The sequence below is a fragment of the Urocampus carinirostris genome, chromosome 20 (genome assembly GCF_059441175.1).
Source record: "Urocampus carinirostris isolate Australia breed hairy pipefish chromosome 20, RoL_Ucar_1.0, whole genome shotgun sequence".
In the NCBI taxonomy this organism is placed as follows: Eukaryota; Metazoa; Chordata; class Actinopteri; order Syngnathiformes; family Syngnathidae; genus Urocampus; species Urocampus carinirostris.
The window spans coordinates 3,299,266-3,323,470 of NC_142368.1; the positions used below are offsets into that span (position 1 = coordinate 3,299,266).

The window sequence follows — 24,205 nt, forward strand, 5'->3', positions numbered from 1 at the left end:
AAAACAACCAAAGGCAAGTTTTACTTAACCCCAAATGTCAGGTTATGTTATCACGTAGTTTGGTCCACCAATTGAGATAAGAAAAAAAAAAAAGGAAATATGTTATTTACTATTCCACTAATTTATTTCTGGATGGCAGTAACCCAAAAATGATCATTATTTTTTAACACAACAATTAACACAAAAAGACCCAAAGAGCCTTTACAGCAAAAAAAAAAAAAATCTATTATTTTTTTGAGAAAGAGAGACACACCAAGTATTTTAAGACAAATTCAACAAAAGCAATAAACCCACTGTCCAGACAAAATTTAATTCAGTACATTTCATTCCCCTGTGTGATGTTTGATGGTTTGATAAAATATACCACGTAAAATGTGTCTTCCACCCACAGTTACTTGTCATTAAGGTCCTAAATAATGGTTTCAAAACAAGGTGCGAGCAAAGTTCTTTGTAAAAATGTCACAAAATACTGCAGCCAAGCATACCAACGTATTTACCTTCAGTGCGGGCTGGGCGAGGAAGAGGAGTGTGCGCGTCCCTTGTATAGTCCCACCCGTTCCTACGGCTCACCCAATCAAATTGCTCGAGGTGCTTTTGCAAGAGCTTCTGGGTGTTAAAGAATTGTTTTGTGGCTTTTTATCATGGTGTCTCAACAATAAACATAGATTTCAAAATGATCTTCCATATAAAGAATTTTTTAGCGTTTTACACCCAAAACGGGGTTTGTTGGTATGACATCTCCACTGTAATCAGTAATTCAAATTGTGTCCTATAAATACTATAAATAAAGACTGAACCAACACGGTCAGTATTGGCTGGGCTTAGCACGTGTACGCCGATCAGCTCCAGAAGTTACAATATGTTAACCATTCACGCAACTATTTTATCCAGCTATATGCACTCATGAATGGAGTGAGCCATCGGTTTCTGAGTGAGGACAGTTGTAACCCAAATTGCGTCCAAAAGCGACCAACTTAACTTTCATGACTCAGCCCAAAAAGTTGAGTTATGTTATAAGTTGCTCCACCAAATAGGAAATAATAACAATAATTAATAAAATGATAAGAAAATGCCACTTAGTGCCACACATTTAAAACAACTCGCACTGATTTCTAGTTGCTGTCACCTTGGTTACGTGCTAGTTAGCATCAGCTATTCAACAGTAGAAATGAATTGAGCTTATTTGTGATGGGATTTTTTTGGGCGCTAATCACATAGCGGTCTCAAAATGCTGCAGTTTATTACTGGCCCCTGCTCTTTTTTCAGGATAATTACATTCAGCCCGGAAATCTATTCTGTTAAATTTTTTTTGGGGTTGTCGGGGGTTAGCGGCGCAACGAGCTAGCTTCATCTCGGCAGACCGTGATCGATAATGGTGGCAATGTTCCAAGAGAGAATCTCGTTAAAAAGATAAGGGTTTGTCTTGAGAACTGTTGTTTACGGTCGTAAAATCAAAAAGATATGTGGTTGAAAAATGATAAAGGGGGTAAATAATCGAATCGTGATTTTACAGTGCGACCTCACTCGCTAATGCGAACACATTTATTGACGTTTACAGTGGTAAAGTCACTAAGATATGTGGTTGAAGAATAATAAAAAGGTGTGAAGTCATCGAATCAGGATTATGTGACCGATGTACTCGCACATGCTAAAACATTAAGAGACATTTATGGTTGTAAATACAAAAACTTATGTGTAAGCAAAAAATAACTGAATCACCATTTTCATAGTGCGACCAATTTACACGCAGAACACATTTATTGACAATTATGGTTGTAAAGTCGTAAAAATGGGGTTGAAAAGAAATAAATAAACGGGGGGCAAGTAATCCAAATATTTTTTATCCAACAATGTGACCAATTTACAGTGGAACCTCGGTTTTCGAACGCCTCTCAGTTCGAACAAATCGGTTCTCGACCAAAAATTTCGAGAAATTCTTGCTTCGCTTTTCGTTCAAAAAATCGGAGTTCGAACGCCGGTACGCTAGGGGCGATGCTGAGCGGCGTACGAGTGTAGATTGCCCCCACCCCTCGTGAAGAACTGTTGTCACGGCAACGCGCACTCCTTTTCTGTTTTCGTTTTTCAAAAGCGGTGAAGGGAGTGTTTTAACCCCTAATTATGCCTCGGAAGAAGCTTGGTGCAAGCAGCAAAGTTGCTACAGGTGAAAAAAGAAGAGTAGTGCGTACAACTATTGCATTTAAGAAAGAAATAATAGCAAAATATGAAGGTGTGCGAGTTTCCCTTCTTTCGAGGGAATAGAGCATGGCTTCTGCAGACCACCACAAAGGTAAGAAATCCTATTCATAAATCTTTTCTTTATCCTTTAACCGCTCACCACTTATTGTGGAGACCCGGGTGCTAAATGACGTGTGAACGACCTGATTTTTTTATTTTTACACGTTCATGTTAGCTAGATAACGCGAACGTACGATTAGCCTGGGTTAGCTTTACGTTAAATATTCAAGATAAACATTCAGGGTGTTGGAACGGATTAAAACAATTTTACATTACTTTACACAATGCGACCATTTTACCCGAATCAGAACACATTTATACTAAACTGAAGTGGAATATGGTGTCTTTCCGAAGGTTTCTACATGTACATCGAAACTTCGAGGCCACGAAAGGAAGGCGATCAGGCCCGTCTCGTCAGCCCATTTTTCAACGTTGCCCCTCGGAGCCCGTACGGTATCGCCAACCCGCCGGCTTACTGCTTCGGGTTCTTCTACCACATGTACGGGAAACACATAGGTAAGATGCACGCTAGTGTCCGTTGCCTTTTCGGAAATTTTATGTAGCATGTTATATCCTAAAACAATAACTTCGAAGCTTTCAACAACATTTTTTGACTTATTTCTTTGGGCCCCACATATTAACAGTCTGCCGATTATAACCGGCTAATTCAAAAAATGTGAAATCATAGCATACTCAGCCGATGAATCCCCTATTTTTCGTTTGGCATTAAACGGTACATGCTAAATAGTGTCCTTACACCATTTATCCACAAATGGAGGCTAGCTAGCCGCTAATGCTAGAGTCTCAGACATAAACACTAGCCACGAAAGCTAGCTTTGCTTGCCAGCAATCCAGGCGCTGCCACTAGATGCTAAAGTAACATTGTGGTTTATAAATTTAGCTTGTAATGTTTTATTTGTTTGAGTTGTTTTATTTTTGGAGCATTTTAACTTTAGCTTGGAATTGCACTAAATAGATTTCCATCGATTTGTAAGCTAATTTATAGATTGATTGATATTTAGGTACTAATTCCACTAAGAATCCATGTCTTTTATTCAAATGTTGTTTTAAAATGAAATATTAAAGGGAAAACGTGTTAAACACTCAAATGTCTTTGTATGGTCGCTGTGAAAACCATGTATCTCTATTTTTTGTGTGTTTTTTTTTTTTTTATAAATGCAAAAGAAAAAAATTACCTAAAAAATGATCACACAGATCAGGAATGTAAATTGGTTGCATGCAACTGAAGTTATTGAAGTTGTGATTTTCAGAATTAATCGGTCAGTTAATCGTTAATCAATCTGCTTTAGTTTAAACCGAAAAAAAAAAAAATCCTAAGTGATCGGGTTTTAGGTTCGTTTTTTGGTTTGTTTTTTTCAAATTCCGAAATCATCCCTTGTGTAAATTGACCTTTTCAATATTTTATAAAATTGTGGGGAAAACTATCGTTTAAGTGTGCCTTTTATACTATATTCTATACACCCAGTGTCTTTGTGTTTCTGTAGTGCTCAATAAGTGTTTGTTTTTACGATTTCACTTGGTGTTCAGACACAAGCGCCTCTAAGGTGAAAAGATGGCTTTTCCTCCCAAATTCCATTCATCTTATCAGATTTCGGTTCTGGGAGAGTTTGACACTCAAATTCCAGGCCAAGCTCCTCACAGAAACGCATTGTTTTAACAAAGTTCACTATCCCTATTGCTCATTTATTATACTCGCACGCTATCTAGCGACCAACATAATACACTGCATTTCCTGTCTGAACCAATCAGAAACCTTTCGCGTGCACGTGGTTTATTGTGTCCTCCAATCAGACTCCACAAGACCATATAAAAAGGAGGCTGTCAGGACCAGATCGCAGACAGGACCCACTTGCGTTACGTTTCTCTCAGTTTTATTGGAAGAAAGGAAAGGGTTGCACCCACGATCTGGTGATCGCTGGACGCGGGAAGCAGGTCGCTCTGAATGAGGAAGTGGGACTTCTGTGGCGAGCGATGGCAGTGTCAGGAACGGAAAAAAACGGGTCAGTAGCCGGTACAGGAGAGCAAAAAACATAGTCGGGATCAGAAACGAGTCAAAAGCCAGGAGAGGAGAGTAGACGTGGTAAACGGGTCGAAGCCGGGGAACAGACGGGGGCAAAACGGGGGAGTCAGGGTCAAAAATGCTTGCCTAGAGTACACTGAGGTTCGCAGACGGACTTACAACAGGTGACAGATAGACGTGGGTTTAAATAGTGACAGGGAGCCAATCAGAGTCCGAGGCAGTTGGCGACAAACGAGCGGGCACTGGTGCTTAGCATCAGTAATCATGGCAGAGGCGCACACTTCAGTCTGCGGAAGTATTTCATTTCAATTCAAGAACGCAACTTTGCCTGGTTTCAACATGCTTGCTTTCCTTTAATAAACGAGTTTGTAACTTAAAAGTTTTTTATTTCGTCCGGACATTGTTTTTAACCTGAAAAAATAAAGAGTTGTGTTAGTTGTCAATAACTGCTTGCCAAAACTCTCGCTGGTATTTTGGTGTCCGCTCCAAATATATGCCAATAAACTGCCCTTTAATTCTCATTCCGCCGTATATAAACACAACTAATGAGCTAGCGGCGCACGTTCTTCGCCATGTGCGAGACATCACTGAGGCCTTGAAGGCGTCGAATTGATGGATGACTGCGCTTCAACCCCAAGCTATCTGCCACCTGCACATCTTGCACAATTGCTAGCGCGCTCGTATGTTGTTTTTTTTCTGACTCGTCACTTTGCGCTGTTTGCGCGGCTGTCAAGTTGTTTCCATGAGGGGTGGGGGGGATCTCCTACACTCCACTATCCTCCACCGGTGGCCCCAATCAGTGTGGATGACACTATCTCACAGACGACACAAACTCTCAAAAAGACAGCTTGTATACGAGTTGAGCTCGTAGCCGCGGGCAATTTATAGACAGATGCTGTCGGATGGCGCCGTCGGATGACAGCTGGTACTCACCAGCGGCTGGTGCCGAGTAGCCGGACTCCGTTTTTCCGCTGATTTTTTTCTTCTTTGGGCTCCATCCTGATTTTGCAACGAGGAAGCCAAGGGTCAAGCGAAGGTTAGGCAAGGTCGGTGGGTAAATTAGTTACCCATTATGTAAGATAGCAGAAGCGGTCCTTGCATTTCACACCGAGGCCTTCAGTGGTCTGAATCCGTTCCAATCCCTGATAACTACTGTATAGTGATAAAAAAAAATCCCTGCAAATTTAGCTGCGACACCTGTTAAAAAACAAAACGTATACAATTACCATAATATTGAGGAATGTAGCCACATTTTTTTCTCTCTAAAAATATTTTATTTTTACACAAAATCCACCCTCCGTCCTTCCCTCAAGAAAATTTCAATTACTCCGTCGTACAGTGTTTTTGTGCGTTTCAGTTCAATCGAGAAATTATTTTTTTATCGCCATTGTACTCAGAGTTGAGCCTGATTTCTCGTAATTCTGGCATACATTTTTATAAGATTTAGGGCAGAAAAAGTCAGTTCGACAGAAGCAGTGGACTCTGGGATTTTTTTCTTCAACTTTTCATTGCTATGTTTTTGTTGCAGTCCCCTAGGCAATGATAGTTTGTGAAATCGCTCACATTTACCAAGGCCCTCTTGTAGGCACTGGCTCGCCAAGCCAGAATCTGATTTGCAAACCAACAGCTTCATAGAAACTAATTTTGTGTCTTAGGGCCTGCATAGCTTATTGTGAAGGTCTCCAGGTTGATTTTTGACCCTGGGAACAAGAAATTGGTAAAATCTGATTGGTTAAATGCCTAAATATTAAAGCACAGTTTTAGAAGCAACACAACCAGGGGAAGAGCAATGAAAGGAAGCTGACAGACGATTTGATATTATTTAAAAACTATTTATTGACAAAGTAAAATTACAACACACGATTCAGATATTTCTGTAATTTGGGGAATTAAATTAAAAAAACGTGCGTGTGTGTATGTATATATATATATTTGTGTGTGTGTGTGTGTCACGGTTGCCATGGCGCCCAGTTGGACCCCACTGTGTGGCGCCAGCTTCTGTCACGGTTGCCAGGGCGCCCAATTGACCCCGCCCATGGACAAGCGCTGAAACTCGTTGAGAGATTGCTCCCTGTGACTACTTAAACGTCGTCCTGAGAGTCGCCTTTGGTCGGAGCGTCTGTCTTGACACGTCAAGCCCTGTGAATCTCCGTTTTTCCTGTGTTTTTGCTTCTGTTTTGCTTTCGCCACGATGTGTTTGATTTTGACCACTTACGCGTTCCGAACAATCTAGCCCCGCGACCAACGATCTCCGGATCGAGTGTAATACCTAACTTTATCTTAAGTTATCATATCATCTTAAATCAAATGGCGAGTATCTGACTGATAGTAGGTCTTATTTCAGGCTTTTTACACTTGCACTGCTCTTTGTTGCCCCTTTTACTATTATGAATTAATAAAGAAAGAATGGAAAAACATATGTGCCAATTTTTATGGGAAAGTTTATAAACGCAGGCCTCCAGGCCATTTTTAACATTGACAAAAGACACTCAAGTTTGATTTACACATGTGGGAAGGGGCGCATCGTACACCTTCACTCTCTCACTGGTTTGCTGCTCTCCCGGCATTTGATTGAGAACTTTTGAAGCTCATAAACGTGAAAATATTCCCTTAATAGGTAATTTAACAAATGTTATCACAAATCCTGCCTGTCTAGTGACATCCAGGTTTTGTGACTTACGGAAGACCTAAAAGAATCAAGTCCAAAGTAATACTAATAAATGACTACCGTAAATTCCGGACTAAAGAGCGCACCTGTTTATAAGCCGCACCCACCACATTTTAAGAGGATAACCGCTTTTGTACTTACACAAGCCGCACCTGTATATAAGCCGCATGCGCCCACATTAAAACATGTAACACAATCACAAAATTAACCCAAACCCCACTTTGAGTCCCGCGATTTTAACTGAACATTAAGTACACAGTTCAAAAACCACAGCCGGCAAAATTACGGAAAATGATACCTTTACTTAAGATTTAATGCAGACCTGCAGAGTCCGGATCCCGTTAAAAGTAATCCAAGGAAAAAAAGTGTATATTTCCAAAGGTAAGGGTGGGAAAAATATATATCCACTATTGTCTGCCGTGTCCGCAAACGCTCACCTTTACCGGTCCCCACTTTCCGTCATCCCCGCGTCTGTTACGCCCCTTCTTTTTAATTGGTCAGTGCAAGACTTATCAGAATAAGTGTCCAAAATAAATACAAATAAATACATTACAAAAATATACCGTTGCAAATACATATTATACATGGTTACACATATTTACAAAGAAAGACGGTACACCGAGAGAGTTTTCAAAGCTTTAATAATAATATTGTAACTTTCTTCCCAAACCGTGCCTGTGAAGGGTAGCAAAACGCTACTAACAACACGCTCGCAAAACAGCTAACGGGTCTGTTAAAAAAAACATACCGTACATGTAGAAATCACGGTAAACCCTTCTCATCTTTCTCCCTATAACTGACGTCATCAAATATGTCCTCGTTTAGTATGGGCAAGAGACTTTGTCATGTAGACTTCGTCCCACGCTCCCTTAATCAAAAACACGCTAGCAACACACTCGCAAGGTAAAGTTTGCGTGCGGTAGCTCTGTTTCCTTCTTTATCGGAATGCTCGATTGCGTTTAGCTTGTAAGCTGCGTCATGTGCCTTGAACTCGAGCGCCGCTGGCGGCTGTTAGAAAAATGACATAAATTGGCCGCATCACTGAACAAGCCGCAGGATTGAACGTTTGGGGAAAAAGTAGCGGCTTATAGTCCAGAATTTACGGTAAATACATAACCCAATGCAATCTTTGATCATTTCTAAAGTATTTGTGGTATCAATCTATGGTATCAGTATTCAAATCCAAGAAATGTCCATGTTTACTTGGATTAGCGCAATATGGTCAGTGTCAGGAGAGGAAATTCACGAATATACGCTGCAAAGGCAATATGCAGTCATTCCTTTAAGGATTTCCACGCTGCAGTCTCTTTATGGCATATTTCACACAAACCAATAAAAATGTAAAACCTCCCCAGAGCTTAAAGCGCGCACTAGCCGGGTTAGCAAGTACAATAGTGAAGAAAGGATCGAGGTTATTACCGCCGGCGGTTTAAGCCAGTGAACGCCTTTCATAACCGGCGGAAGCTTTGCGAAGATTACAGGTGTAATCATGCATTACGTGTCCTGTGACGGGTCGGCGGGGGGAAAGCCGCCGACCTTTCCTACTTCGACGCAGCCGGCCTTTGTTCCGAATTCACCGGACCCACAGGAGTACATTTCTTTTCTTATTCTTCTACTGTTGCTGTTGCCAAGTGACGGAACATTACGGACTTAACAAGGCAGAAAATGAATTCCCGTCAGATTATTTGGAAGTCAGTCTACAGTATGTAGAAAGCGGTTTGATAGATAGATAGATACTTTATTCATCCCGTAGGGAAATTCACACTTCAAGCAGTCTCCTTTGTTGTTTATTAACAGATTAACAGGATCCCCTCGGGGTTCTTTGTTGTAGTTTAGCCACAGCGGAGTGGATGACGTCACACGCTAGTCCAAAAGTTCGACCTCCCTGCGGCAGATGGAAATCTTTTTGCCCAAGGATACACCACCTCGTGTTAGCAAGTCCACCTCCTCTCCGCTTCCCGCAGGCTTTCGTGTCTCTGTCTAACAGCTCTGAAGCCGGATAGCTCCGGGTAGCGCCACGTTAGCGCCCGGGATGCTAGACGTGAGCCACGTTTCCGTAAAACACAGCAAAATGCACTCCCTGTGCGCTTTGATATTTTCACCAGCACTGCCAGTTCGTCGGTCTCATTTGGTAGAGAGTTCACATTTACCATGATTACGGACGGTATCGAAGACTTACAACGCCGCTAGCCGCTTAGCTAGCTCCGGCTCTGTATCCACGATAGGGCCCCCTCATCACGCCGGCACGAGAATTCTTCAGGGCAAGGAGTTGATTCCTAAAGGGTGATGCTATAAAAAATATTCCGCCAGAAATGAAGGTACTCGTGATCATTTTGAAGTCAAACTAAATAAATGAGCCGATTATCGTGCAAATTACCCTCAACTTCAATATTTTGTTTATTGTTAAATATAAATTTAATTGAGTTTTGTTAGGAAAGATGTGCAACAATGAATCAATTCTTTATTGAACAGCTAATGAAAATGCGTCTTTAGTGTTTTGCCTTTTTTACACTAAAAAATTACAATCTGACGTAATTTACATTTCCTTTGTAAGAGGTGCAATTGATTAATCACCGACTAGTTGATATAAGTCCTTTCACATGGTAGTGATCTTTTGTTTTAATGTTTTTCTTTTTTACGTTGTAAACTTCCATGAATTACAATGTGTCCTAATGTACATTTCCTTTTTTTGTTCTATTATATAAGAGGTGCAATGATTACCCAATTGATTAATGCTGTGTTTTTCAACCTTTTTTGAGCCAGGGCACGTTTTTTACATTGGAAAAATTTTGCGGCACACAACTAACCAAACATTTTATAAAATTACACTCAACAGTATGTTTAATTAAAAAATAATTTATAATACCCCCAGTTTTTCAGCACAGACACTTGACAATCAAATTATATTTGCAGAAAATGATTCATAACTGTTTTATAAATTTTAAAATTTTAAAAAGTGACTTTGGATAATTTCTCACGGCACACCTGTCAATCTCTCCCGGGACACTAGTGTGCCGCGGCAGAGTGGTTGAAAATCACTGGATTAATGGACAATACATTTTTTTTTAAGTCTTTATTTTCTACATTTAAAAATCCCAGAAATTACAATTTGACGTAATCCTCATTTATGAGGTGCATTGATTAATTGCTTGCTTAATCGACAACTGAGTCAAATAATTTTCATATGCCTGCAGGCTTTTCTGATATTTTGTTTGATTGCCTTTTTTCGTGGTAAATATTCCATAAATTACAATCTGACTTTAGTGTTCGTGTTTTTAAGTAAGAGGTAAAACAATCAGACGATTGATTAATCGTTTACGTTGAAAATGTTACATAAATTATTAATAATGATTCAATAATGAATAAAAAGGATTATGTCCGGGTTGGGGATGAGATCTTGCCCCAGGTGGAGGAGTTCAGGTATCTTGGGGTCTTGTCCACGAGTGAGGGTAGGATGGAACGGGAGATTGACAGACGGGTCGGTGCAGCGTCTGCCGTCATTCGGACCCTGTACCGGTCCGTCGTGGTGAAGAGGGAGCTGAGCCGAAAGTCTAAGCTCTCGGTCTACCGGTCGATCTACGTTCCTACCCTCACCTATGGTCATGAACTTTGGGTTATGACCGAAAGAACACGATCTGTCTGAAATGAGTTTCCTCTGTAGGGTGTCTGGGTTTTCCCTTAGAGATAAGGCAGACCTGGGCAAATTACGGCCCGCGGGCCACATCCGGCCCTTTGTACGTCCCTGTCCGGCCCGCGTAAGACCAATCATAAACACCATAAATTAAAAAAAAAATTTAAACTTTTATTTTGAAATTTTATTTTGACTACATATACACGTCATAGACGTAGCGCCTTCACGCGCGTATACACTTGAGTGAGTGAAGGTGATACTGTTCGCCAGGGTACCCTCAAGATGTCGGCACGCCCCAAGAAAAGAAAAGTTGATAACGAATGCCGTATTTTCAACAAGACATGGACTGCCAAATATTTCTTTACAGAAATTAAAGGTAAAGCAGTGTGCTTAGTCTGTGGTACACAGGTTGCTGTGTTTAAAGAATATAATTTGAATCGCCACTACACGACCAAGCATGAAGATGAATACAGAAACCTGTCTGGTGAAGAGCGTGCAAGGGAGTCTGATGCATTGCTAGCAAAACTACAAACCCAACAAGGATTTTTCACTAAACTTCCCACTTCCAGAGATGCAGCCGTCAGGACAAGTTATGTAATTTCTCATAAAATCGCCAGAAAAAGTAGGGCATTTTCCGACGAAGAGTTTATTAAGGAGTGTTTATTGGACTCTGCTGAGCTGATGTGCCCAGAAAAAAAGGGCGCGTTTGAGAACGTTTCACTCTCCCGACGCACTGTAACGAGGCGGATTGAGGAAATCACGGGAAATTTAGAGCTTCAGCTGAAGAAAAGAGCGGCGGACTTTGACTTTTTTTCTCTGGCTTTGAATGAGAGCTGCGATGTACGTGACACCGCCCAGCTGCTCATCTTCTTACGTGGGATAACCGCAGACTTTCAAATCACGGAGGAGTTGGCATCCTTGCAGTCAATAAAAGGGACAACCACAGGTAATGACTTGTTCAGAGAGGTAAATGCATGTATGGATGTATGGACATGTTAGAACTGAAATGGAACAAGCTTGCAGGTGTGACAACAGATGGTTGTCCAAATCTGGCCGGGAAAAATGTTGGACTTTTAAAGAGAATGCAGGATAAAGTGACAGAAATGAACCCTGATCAGAAATTGACATTTTTGCATTGTATCATACATCAGGAAGTGTTGTGTAAGACAGTGTTAAAAATGAAACATGTTGTTGATTCTGTCACTAAAATAGTTAACTTCATCAGAGCGAGAGCTTTAAATCACAGACAGTTTGTTGCTTTGTTGGAGGAAAATGAGGCTGAACATGGTGACATAAGCTATCACTGCACTGTTAGGTGGCTCAGCCTTGGCAAAATTCTGAAAAGTGTCTGGGACCTGAGAAACCAGATTCAGGAGTTCTGTGTTCAGAAAGGTCATGACGTCTCAGAACTTTCAGATGAAGACTGGTTGGCAGACCTCGGATTCACTGTGGATGTGACCGCACTAATGAACGAACTTAATGTCAAACTGCAGAGCAAGGGCCTTTTTGTGCATGAGATGTACAGTGCAGTGAAGGCTTTTATGAGAAAACTGTAGCTTCTCTCAAGCCAAGTGAAGGACAACATTCTGACCCACTTGCCAACACTTAAGGAAGCCAAAAGATCAGGCGATCACCTCCAAAAGTACTCAACCATGTTAGAAACATTGCATGCAGAGTTTTCAAGGCGATTTCAAAACTCTTGAGAGTGAAATGCACATGGTCTCTTCTCCCTTCAACTGCAGTGTGGATGATGCCCCAAGTGAAGTTCAGATGGAACTCATAGATCTGCAGTCTGACACACTTCTGGCAGATCACTTCAAGTCAGTCTCACTGCTGGATTTTTACTCCCTCAAAGAGGAGAACTTTCCACACCTGAGGAAGCATGCTCAGAGGATCCTAGTCCTCTTTGGATCTACCTATCATTGTGAACAGACATTCTCAGTTATGAAGTTTAATAAATCCAAACATAGATCCTCTATGACTGTTGACCACCTCTCAGCTGTCCTTCGCATAGCCACTTCAGACATTCCGCCAGATTCCAATGCCCTTGTTCAAGCCCAGAACAGACTGGATTATTCTCACTGAAGAGGTAACATGAGGTGGAGAACATTACAAGTTATTGTTTGTGGAAATTAACAAGTTAAAAATAAATTGCACTGGTTCAATGATTGTTTTTCTTATTTAACCAATACACCACGATTTCACATAGCCTAATATAAATATTTACAGAGTGCTATATTCTTCTGATTATCAGCATCAGCTATTCAAAATATTTAATTTGAGCATTTTACAATGAAAGAAAGTTGGTGGCCCTCTGACACAATTTAGGTTTCTCATGCGGCCCCTGATAAAAATTAATTGCCCACCCCTGAGATAAGGTGAGAAGCTCAGTCATCCGGGAGGGACTCTGTGTAGAGCCACTGCTCTTCTGCATTGAGAGGAGCCAGTTGAGGTGGCTCGGGCATCTGATAAGGATGCCTCCTGGACGCTTCCCTCGGGAGGTGTTCCGGGCATGTCCCTGCGGCAGGAGGCCCCGGGGGCGACCCAGGACACGTTGGAGAGAATGTCTCTGGGCTGGCCTGGGAACGCCTCGGGATCTTGTCGGAGGAGGTGGCTGGGGATAGGGACGTCTGGGCTTCCCTTTTAAGGCTGCTGCCCCCACGACTCGACCCCGGATAAGCGGAAGACAATGGGTGCATGGATGAATAAAAAGGATAGTGTCAGACTATAAATAATTTTTTGATTAGTCGACAACTAATTATCTCTAATGGTTTAATATAACTTTTGGATTAAAAATTAGCATAAAGAAATGACAGCGATCTCTTATTTCTTTTATTTTTTATTTGCCTTTTTCACTTTGCAATCGTCCCTTGAATTGATCCTAATTGATAACTTTCTTATTGATTAATCGACAACTAATCAACCCTATTTAATCGTTTGAATGCCTTTTGGATTAAAAACATTTTATAAATTACGATCTGATGCAATTTACAAAAAAAAAATGACAACAACAAAAAAAACACCAAAAATAATGATTTAAAACAGTTTTTCAAACAAACAAACCATTAATGTTACATCATTAAATTGTTAAAAGTATAGTATAGTTAAAGTATTAAAAACAACAAGATTTTATCACAACACCTACAATTTTCTTTTTTTCTTCCTTTTTAATAATGATCTACTTTTTTGCCTATTTTTGACACATTATATGCCCCAAAAAGTTTATATATTTTTAAAAATCTTAAATTCAAAAAATGCCTTATGTTTTAATGTATTAGAACAAAGGGGATTTTTTTTCGATTAATCGACCAAAAAAAATCGGTGAATGAAATATATATTCTAATAACCCTTCCTGGATTGAAATTAAATATCTGTTTTGTTTCAATTTTTAAAAAATGGCTGACAAACAAAAGTTGTCCAATTTGGGACCCCCCAAAAATGTGATTGGTTAAATGCTTAAATTGTATCTCATCCCGCAATTTTACTATATATATATATATATATATATATATATATATATATATATATATATAAGCATATTTGTTTGTGTTTTCACAATTCCCCAGATATTCGATTCCAAATGTTATCAGTTTATTCTTTTATCTTTACTAATGGATGTAGGAGTGGAAAAACAAGTCAAGCAAACAAGCAGAAGGTCACAGCCACTTACATCGATTTGAAGAAAAATAAATAAAAAAACATTGAGGTCTGTGCTCTGCTCCTTGACGCTAAGTCGCTGGCAGAGAGCGTTTGGCAGCGTTTAGCTAGCTATTCGAGAGAGACGCCAGCGCTAATGTCGAACTCCCTTCTGCTCCTTAACAACGCACTTGGCTGACTGCTCTCCTCAGTTTCTCAAGCCAAATCACAATTGGAGATTTTTTTTTAGAGAATATATTCTATAGAATCAGAATCACTTTTACTATCATTGTGTAACTAAATTAAGGTTGCACTCCAGTTGGCAAACACTACAATATAAAAACATTAATAAATAGAAAAAAATATATTAACCTTCACATCTAACAACAATACTCAACCGAGAAATCGCACTTAAATCAACCAAAGAATCGCCTACAAAATCCTTCTGTACACATTCAAGGCTATCCATAACCTTGCCCCTCCCTACCTTTCCGACTTTCACATTCCTACCCCATCCCGCACCCTCAAATCGTCCTTCTCCCTCCATCTCACTGTACCCACTGCTCCATGGGAAGCAGAGCTTTCAGCCGCTCTGTCCCCCATTTCTGGAGCTCATTACTTCATGACCTCTGGAAATCTGCTACCCTGTTCACTTTCAGATACAGACTTAAATCTCACCTCTTTAGAGTGGTCTATTCATAATTATCTGCTTCACATACCGCCCCCCGTTTTTTAACTTTGTTTTATCTGGTATTTATTACTTGCTTGTTTAAATTTTTTTTAATGGTTGTCTGATATTCCTTGGGTGTCCAGAAAGGCGCTTTAAAATAAAATGCATTATTATTATTATTAAAACGGTGTTCCAAAACTGTGGTTTAGTGTGTTGATAGTTTTTGGGGAAGAATCTATCCTTGTAAGATTTCTGTCTGCCCATTGGTCAACATCATATAAAATGCTACTTAGCTATTGGTTTGCGCCACGGCGTCATGAAAATAGATAATATCAATATATTTTTTCCTGTTTCAGTTTTCATTAATCCATTACTTTGCACTCTTAGCTGGACTCGCAACGCTATCACTTTTTACAAGTCTTTTGAGAGAGAAAAAAAAAAAAGGAGATTTATCTCTACCTCTCTTTCAAAATGTTAGGGAAGCGCTTGAGGCAAGTGTCATTATAGTTGCCACTCTTTTTTGGGATGTTTTTTTAAATCAAACAAAAGCAGTAACATCCTTGCACTAGACGCCAGCCCAATAGTATTCCTTGGCTTGGTCACTCTCACAAACACCAACCTCGTCTATTGCTATCATTTCTCTCTTCGCTTAAATTGTCATTCTTCTCCTTTTTTCTCTGACAACTTATTGTGTCTCCTTCCCAAAACTCATGGCTAAGGTCACAAAAAAGAGATGCAATCAAAATAAAACAATACAGGCACTCTATAGGTCTAACTGTTATGGATTTTGGAGACGATGGACCAATGTGGGGGAAGCAGGTACTGGAGGCGAAGGTGCTCCAAAAGCAGGAAGGTATTTATCAACAACCCAGGAACAAAGTAACAAACAAACATGGGTGTTGCGAAACAACAAAATATCCAAACAAAACCGAACCTAACAAATTCCAAACCAGGAAGAAAGACTGAAACGGGAAATGGAAAATACAAAGTATCAAAGAAACCGGAAACAAACAAACCTGGCGTGCTAGTGGAAATGAAAATGACCCAAAGGGTGTATGCTGTTCAAAGTATGCTTATAAAGAGGTGAGGATAATTAGGGACGAGTTCCAAACACGCTCAGCTCCGCCTGGTGGAAGGAGGGGCTTCAGACCCTAACAATAACCAAAGGGGCTTGATGGCAAAAGGGCATGCACAAACTGGTGCGAGCGAGGCCAGCAGTGAGCGCTCACGAGCCTTTAGCAGTGTCAAGGGGTAACCCCGGAGACTGCTTTGGAACTGGAATTCCCTTCGTAAAGCAAGGTAGATTCTTGTTACGAAAAAATAAAGAAGAAAATCTTGCAATTATCGTGGGCAGAGGAAGTGCTCGTATATAGAGGTACCACTGTATTACCATAGGTTTCTACGATTTCACTTTGCAATCCCCTCAACAGAACAGATTCATGTGGTACTGTAAACTTTCATCGGATGAATTCAGGGTCGAGAGTGGACATCTGGAGTGATAAGGAGAGGGCGGTGGATGAGAATTCCTCCGAGCTTCCCCCTTACCCCCTGCCCAGCATGAGTAGGCCGTGACATTTCCAATTTGCTCAAATTGATCAGCGGCCAGATTCCCGCTGCTGCGCGCAACGCGTTCCGATGAATGTCAAAAGGACGAGAAACCCGAAGCTCAGATCTTCTCACTTCAGTACACGGAACGGGAAAAAGGTTCGCACCTCAAACGGCGTTAGCATGTGCCGAGTCCTGGCTTGTAGCGCTGGCGTTGGAGGAAAACAAGAATCCCACTTCTGATCTTTGCCAAGTGGAACGTAGGCCAAGCCAGACCATCTGTGGGAAAAGGTTCTCTGGATGGATGAAACCACATTTTTGGGGATTAAACGCAAGCATTGGTTACAGCGAGCAAATGGAGCGTGCCTTCTGTTAAGCAGGTTGGCTCATCGGTAATGGAGTCAAGGGGGTTGTGGACGCAGTGAAATTGTGAACTTGGAAACGTGGTGCTTGAAGATTATGAAAGGTTGATGTGAAAAATGGGGCAAAGAATAAAAACTTCACTGCCTAGCTTGACTATGGGCACCCCCAAACACTTTTTATCATATTGCCACATTTTAGTCTTCAAACTTAAAGCTAAAAAACTCTAAATATTGTCAAAGATTTCAACATTTCATATTTACATCTGGAAAAAAAGAAAAGTCAGTTTTGCAAAAATATTGGCCCTGTGTTCTCTCTACTCACCTAACTAACTCTAAAAGTTTTCTGACTTCCCAATGATCCAATGTTGACATAATTAACAACCAATTGACATTATGTGTCAGTTTAAATGCAACTGTTTAAATGCAACTGTTCTGTGATGGCTCGGACGTATGTGAAAGGAGACACTAGCATTTTTAAGAACAAAGCAGGTCTAGGATCAAATAGTGGAAAAGTTCAAGGCAAGAAAGGGAGACAAGAAGATTTAGCAAAGTTGATAAAGCGTTAAACCGCTGCACTTGTACCAAGACCTGGTAGTCCCTCTAAACATTTGGCACAAACAAGAGGCAACAAATCAGGGAAGCGACCAAGAGCCCCTGATCACATTTTATCCAGAAAGCTAGAGTCGTCTACTTCACGGAAAGCTAGCGTCAACTTCCACTGTGCAGAAAGTTAGTGTCATCTATGGCAATAAACATACTTGGCACGAATTGAAACATATTTGTATTGGTCGATTCAGCTAAGTATAGACGATCCATTTCGTCTTGGTACTTTTTGCTCACTCCCTGGATATTTCCCCCCAAAAGTAAACGTCCAGCCCACGCTAACCCCGTGCACTGCTTTTTTTTCCCCGATCCTATTTTCGGGTCGTGCGGTCGACTCGATCTGCAACCTGGCAGCGCTCCAGGTGGCGACGGCGGTGACGAAAATGGAGTAGGCGAAGAGAAACTCCTCCGTTGCTCGCCGGCGGGCAGCTTACCTGAGATTAGGGTCGCGCTTCATTTAAGTGGCCGCACATCAAAGTGGGCTTTCGGTGCCCGTGCCACTCGACTCCGTGGGATTAAGCCTAGTGGCCAAGTGCCGATTGCAGGTTTGACCTCAACACCTGCAGGGAAAGAACACTTGTTGGCAAAGAAGGGGTATCGGGATCGAATCTGGTATAGAGCTGAATCCTCGCATCGACTCTTCCATGATGTGAAACTACTACTTTGCTATTTGAAAAGGGCTTTAGCTGACTTGACGTTTCAGCGTAACGATGATTTATGTTTGGATTATTAAATATTTTTACTCTAATTATAAAGATTTTCAAAATAAAGAAATATGTAAATTAAGAAAAAAACAATAATAATTAGGAAACCATTTTTAATAAATAGATTAAATTAAATTCATGGAAGCTAGAGCTCTTGTTGGTGATAGAAAGGAGTGGAGAGGTGTTGTGAAAGGATAGTGGGATTGTGGACGCGTTCTTAAGGATGGGCTGGGCACCCGTATGATACGGCAGGGGTAAACCAGTGAAAGCTGTCGGGCCCTGCTGTTGAACAAAAGATTGTGTTGTGTCACCCTGACCCGAGTGACATGGCTGCTTTCTGGTGTCCCTTTTCATCTGGAGGGACGAAAGCATGACCGACTTGGGTGCCGAGGTGCCTAACTTGTTTGGGTGTTTGGGCAATTGGGTTGGCCATGGTCCAAAAATTTTTGTATGGGTGTTTTTTTTTTTGCTATTTATTTCCCTTTCATTTTCCTTGGTATTGTATGTGTGTGTCTTGCTGTCGGTCACCCCTCTTGAGGCATATGACCAGGGTAGATAGATAAATAGATAGATAGATTAAAAAATACAATGTTTTTTGAATGAATGAATGAATGAATGAAAACTTTATTTCGAACATAAAAATAAAAACAGGACAAAAACAATGAGTCAACAACGAAATAATGTCACACAACATGTTCGAAAAGGGGTAGTCAGAAGCAGATGCTGTTTTTTAATAGAAATAACATAAAACTATTTCTATATAGATTTAAATCAATGTTTATTTTTCTTGAATGATTCCTGAAATAACTTTTAAAGAAATAAACACATTTATTAAGACAGCAAAAACAGGTGAAAAGGGCGTAAGTGCTTACCAATTAAAGAAAGAGGCGACGAATAACAGTTCTATCGTTGAGACAAAAGCGAATTTGGTGTTTCGATTTTTCCTTGCGCTCTGTTTCGTCATATCAAAGCCAAGCAAGAGGTCTCGCCGAGGAGACGGCTTCTCACTTGCAATATCCCCGCTTATTTTTATTTTTTTATTCTCTTAGTCGCCATCTCTGGATTTCATTTTATTTAAGCGTAAAGAACGTCTCCCCCCGTTGATTAAGTTGTCACATCGCAAAGTTGGTGTGAAATCTAATTAAGTTAGTTAGATGCTTTTCCATTATGGATAGGGAGTGATAAGAATCTAGCTATTACATTTCCGTTATCTGATTCTTATTGTTTCAATTCATTATTGTTATGATAATCCCCAGTGATATGCGAACATCTGCGAAGTAACCCATTTTATACATGTGCTCTGCCTCCACTTGCAAAAATGGTCGGTCGGGGAGAACGGATGCATTACACAAACGTCTACTCTCAGCCACCACAATAGTAAACTGGGGATAATGGATCATGGCCAAAACAATGCCGTTCATGTTGGGTGGGTAAAAATGGCATGCTTCACCTGCCTGAACCGAAATAAAAGCTCTCTTCCGGACCCTGCTCTCAGCAATAATCAACTGGGGATAATAGATCACAGCCATGCGTGCATTTTGTGTTTGGCAGGCCAGAACGTCACATTTCCCGACAAAAGTGCCTTCTGCCGGTCCCCGCTTGCAATTATAGTCCAAATTGTTTTGGTCAAAAACCAAGATATTGAAATACGAGTCAATCGAGTACTAAGGTATCAGGATGAATTGATTTCTTGTTTTGGCTTTTCGTTACTAAGGTAACCACAAGCTAGCGTTAGCGTAACAACCGATCTGGGTAAGGCGTCCATTATTTGCAAGCAGGGTTAAAGATCAAGACCGAGTATCAATAAAACAGTAACGATTGAAAAATCAAACAATTTTGCCAGTGTCGGAGCAAGCGAGTAACGAGCAGAGCGAGGTCAGCGGGTCTCGGCTAATTGGAGCTTTTCAGAGCAAGAAAAGTTTGGCGTTTCCTAAATAGTACTTTTAACACTGTGATAATTTCATGAGGCCACAAATAATTGATGTGGGCGGCCAGAACCCTGTTTTAAAAATGTATCGCTTGGCAGGACTCGAGTTTGACCTTCTCGACGGGGCTTTGAATGCGGGATGAAGCGGCGGTCGCCGATTGAAGCCGTTTCTAAGGCGACCAAATGAGAATGCGAAAAAGGGCTCGCAAAGGTCCGAAAGATCGCTAAGCGGGGCTTTAACGAGTCGATAATACGTAGCGAGTCTGTTAGCTTAGCAACGGATGAGCCGTACGGCATTTTTAAGTCCGTAATTGCAAAATCGGGGCCTGGCGTCTCTTTAATGCCGTTATTTTCGCTTCAAATCAACTGCACTCTTGCTGCTGTCATCCCAATCCCATATCACTGGAAGCGGGAACCATCAGGAAGCAATTTTTGTTGGGAGGTGCGTCATTCTGAGCCGCCTAAGATGAACTGCACTCATGCGACCGCGATCCATTATTCCTAATCCCATATTGCTGGGAGCAACGACTGGTAAAGGGCAATTTTGTTGAAGTCGTGACATTTTGACCGCCTAAAATAAAATGCGCGATTTTGGCCACGATCCGTTATTCGACTTGCTGAAATAGTGTGCCGGCACAGCACATTATTTTCCGGTTTGCGATACTGAAGTATGCCCTCGTGGCCCACCTAAACACAATTGCAATGTATTGGCTGCAATCCATTATCCTCAGTTGTCTTTGGCTGAGAGCAGGTGCCAAGAAAGTACATTTGTGTCGTGCTTGGTGATTCTTTGTTTTCTTTCAGCCTAAAATGAACTGCACACATGCATTTGTGATTCATCATAATTGGTCACCTACAGCTCCGAGCCATTATCCCTGAGCATCTTTTGCCCAAACTAAATTGTAGTGTATTGGCCCCAATCCATTATCGCCGGTTGCCTTTTACAGAGAGCATGAGCTGCGAAAGTGAATTTCTTCCGGGCACGGCGGGTTTTTTTTTCCTGTACTTTGAACCTAAAATGGACTGCACACATGCATTTGTGATCCGTCATCTCTGTTCGCCTACAGCTGCAATCTATTATCCCTGGTCGCCTTTTGCTGAAAGCAGGGGCAGAGAAAGTAAATTGGTGTCATACATGGCGGCTCTATTTTCTGTTCTTTCAGCCTGAAATTAACTGCATAAGTGCATTTGTGATCCATCCTCCCCGCTTTCCTACAGCTGTAAGCCATTTTCCCTGGGCGCCTGTGCGCCAATTGGGGACCGGCAAAGCGCAATTTTGTTGGGACTGGAAGCTTTCTTTTGCCGTTCTGTCCACCAAAAGTGATCTGCTCTCATGCATCCTTGATCCATTATCCCTGATTGCATATTGCTGCGAGCACTTTTGTCAGCCCTACCGGCTCTTTTCTGCTTTTATGTACGCCTAAAATAAACTGCACTTGTTCGGCCTTAACCATTATCCCTGGACCCGTTTTGCTGCTGTAGAAGTCACTTTTTAACGAAGGTGGGCCATTTTGGCTCGTTTAAAATTAAATACACTGTTGTGGATGTGATCCATTATCACTGGTTGACTATTGCTGAAAGCAGGTGCAATCAGAGTGCTTTAGTCTATTAGGAAATAGTTGTTGATTCAATTGATAATGAATTCATGTTTTTTCTTTTGTTTTATGAGAAGGTTCAACATTCATGAAATCAGGTGAATCATTCCTGACATACAAAACAGGATTTTCTGTCCTGCCCCCAGGGACGCTAAACGCCATCGTGAAGCAAAAGAGCCTGAGCAGCTCCGCCGGGCCCGTGTGGTCGCTAAGCGGTAACCAAGGGGAACTCTGGAAGCAGGCCAAAGTCAGCGTCCATCCCACCGCGTCCTTCCAGGTATTTTGTATTCAATCGACGTGCACGGATATCGTTTCACACTTTGAATTTCTTAGGTGGTGCTGGAGGGAATCCGGGGACCGGGCATCGAGGGGGACATCGCCATCGATGACGTCACGCTGGAGGAAGGCGAGTGTCGAGACCCGCCACCAAGTGAGTAACGCCTCGAGTGGATGCTAATTGCACGGTCGCTATAACAACGGCACCGTAATCGTGTGAAGGCGGGTCGCGAAGGAACAGTAATTGGACCGTACGAACAAATGGAAGGAGAAAAAAAAATCCCAAGTAGGGTACGGGAAAATGGTCTGAAATTGAAAAGGTAATCTAGGGCGGGCACTTTGATTGAATCTTATGCTCCAAGGAGCTTCCCTGCAGAAACATCTCCACCTCGCATGTCCCTTTAACAATTCATGAAAAATGAGAGGGACCAGTCTCTTTTCATCATTGTGGGCGGAAATCAGTTTGCAATTTTCCCTCCACGCCACCTTTTTATTTTATGAACCCTCAATATCAGAGGTATTTTCTTCAGTGATGTGCGTATTTTTCTAGCAATGCGATAAAATAACAAACTGACATATAATCATAGCCAAAAGTACATGTGATTATTTGTGCGTTATTTATGGAAAAAATGTCACTTCTATTAGTGCTACAATATTTAATGTCAACAAAATAAGAAAAAAAATTCCAGAAACAAAGTTCAATGTACTCTCCAGCATATTATAAAGAGGTGGAGAGGAGACGAGACCAAGTTGTGCTACTACTCCTTGAGAATATAGAATTATAACTTAATGACTGATTTCTCCAGTGTCTCGCTTACTTTACCTTACGTTTGTAGAAAATTACGGGGGGTTGAGGAGAGATTACGCCCAAGTTGTACTACTACCTAATATAAAATCATGAGTAGCATCCATGCAACTGACCTTGGCCAAGCTCTCCATTACCTCGTACACATAAATAAAGGGTAGAGAGGAGACAGGACCAAGTTGTCCAACTAATTCTATAGAAAATCAAACTATATTATTAAAGAGAACACCCATGCAGCTTATATTGGCCAAGCTCCTCGGGGCCTTCCGCACGTTATGGTGAAGTCAAGAGCAAACCCAACCCAATTGTGCTGCTAATTCTTTTAAAATGATGGCGAGGTCGAGAGGAGACATGACCAATTAATGCTACTACTTATATCGAAAATTGCAGAGAGGTCCATAAGGATAAACGACCAAGTTGTGCTTATACTTCATAGAAAAGCAAAATATATTCCGATTTGGAATACCATGCAACTAATCTGGGGTTTTGCGTACATTGCGGAGAGGTAGAGAGGACACACGAGAAAGCTGTGATATTACTTCTATAGAAATGGAGAGCAGGAGAGGAAACGCGAGCACGATGTGCTGCAACTTGTGCAGAAAATCAACATTCTAATGTGTAACATTCATGCAACTAATCTTTGCTGAGTCCTCCCGTTCCTTGTGCACATTATGGAAAGTTGGAGAGGAGACACGACCGAGTTGTGCTATTACTTCTATAGAAAATAATGAATATGTTTGAATGAGGATCATATTTGAGTAGAATTATTTTCACGGATTGATTATTGTAGTGCATGATATTAGATCTTTTTTTCTATAGGGCCGATAAATGTGACGTCATATTTAACCATTATATATTTGATAACTATCCTGTTTTTATACTATGCATGTCTAAAATCGCAGTGGGACATTAGACAAGCACACTGTGAATTATAAAACGCAATCTGCTGTGATGAATCTTACATGACGCCACGTGAGGTAAAGGAAGGGAACGTTTGAGGAATGCTAGATGAGGGAAACGTGACTTGAGCTGGCCCTGTTTGTCAAGGGCCACTGGCCCCGACCCCAAAGGAAATCGGCTTTAGATCGATGCCACCTGTGCTCCAATGCTGAACTTGATAATAATCGATTGTTTTGGATTTAGCTTTGGCTTTAAATTTCATTCTAGCAATCTTGCATGCAAACCTTAACAAGGTCCGTTTAGGTGCTTAAAATCCTTGAAAAGTCTCACATTTTAATGTTGTGTTTTCAAGGATTGAAAAGTGCTTGAATGTTAGATGAAGTTGTTGTAAGGTCTGCTGGAAAATGGCACAGACACTGTTCTCTCGTGGCTTTGCTCTGCCATTGCATTACCTTTTCCCTTGTGATTAACGGCAGCTGGCATTCATTTGTTTGGCATTGTCTTATAAAGCGTCATCACCCCCTACGGGTCGCGCCCAAGTGCACAGGTGCATGCTACACCTAAATTGGGCACTATGAAATGTGTATTAGAGCTAGGATTATGAATC

General features: G+C 41.2%; 1 protein-coding gene, 1 long non-coding RNA gene and 1 pseudogene across 4 annotated transcripts in view; all 3 read left to right on the plus strand.

Moving 5' to 3' along the window:
* LOC148346008 (MAM domain-containing glycosylphosphatidylinositol anchor protein 2) overlaps positions 1 to 24,205 on the plus strand; it is a 305,624-nt gene that overhangs the window by 272,147 nt on the left and 9,272 nt on the right. For all 3 annotated transcript variants that reach the window (XM_088325084.1, XM_088325085.1, XM_088325086.1), the window contains exons 15-17: positions 2,590 to 2,751; positions 21,764 to 21,894; positions 21,951 to 22,047. In XM_088325084.1, the coding sequence (XP_088181210.1) occupies positions 2,590 to 2,751; positions 21,764 to 21,894; positions 21,951 to 22,047 (390 nt within the window). The remainder of the gene's footprint in view (positions 1 to 2,589; positions 2,752 to 21,763; positions 21,895 to 21,950; positions 22,048 to 24,205) is intronic.
* Positions 10,636 to 12,743, plus strand: LOC148346011 (uncharacterized). Its single transcript, XR_015848284.1, has 2 exons — positions 10,636 to 11,521; positions 12,318 to 12,743. It is a non-coding gene; the product is annotated as an uncharacterized LOC148346011 (long non-coding RNA).
* LOC148346012 (general transcription factor II-I repeat domain-containing protein 2A-like) lies at positions 11,515 to 12,743 on the plus strand (annotated as a pseudogene).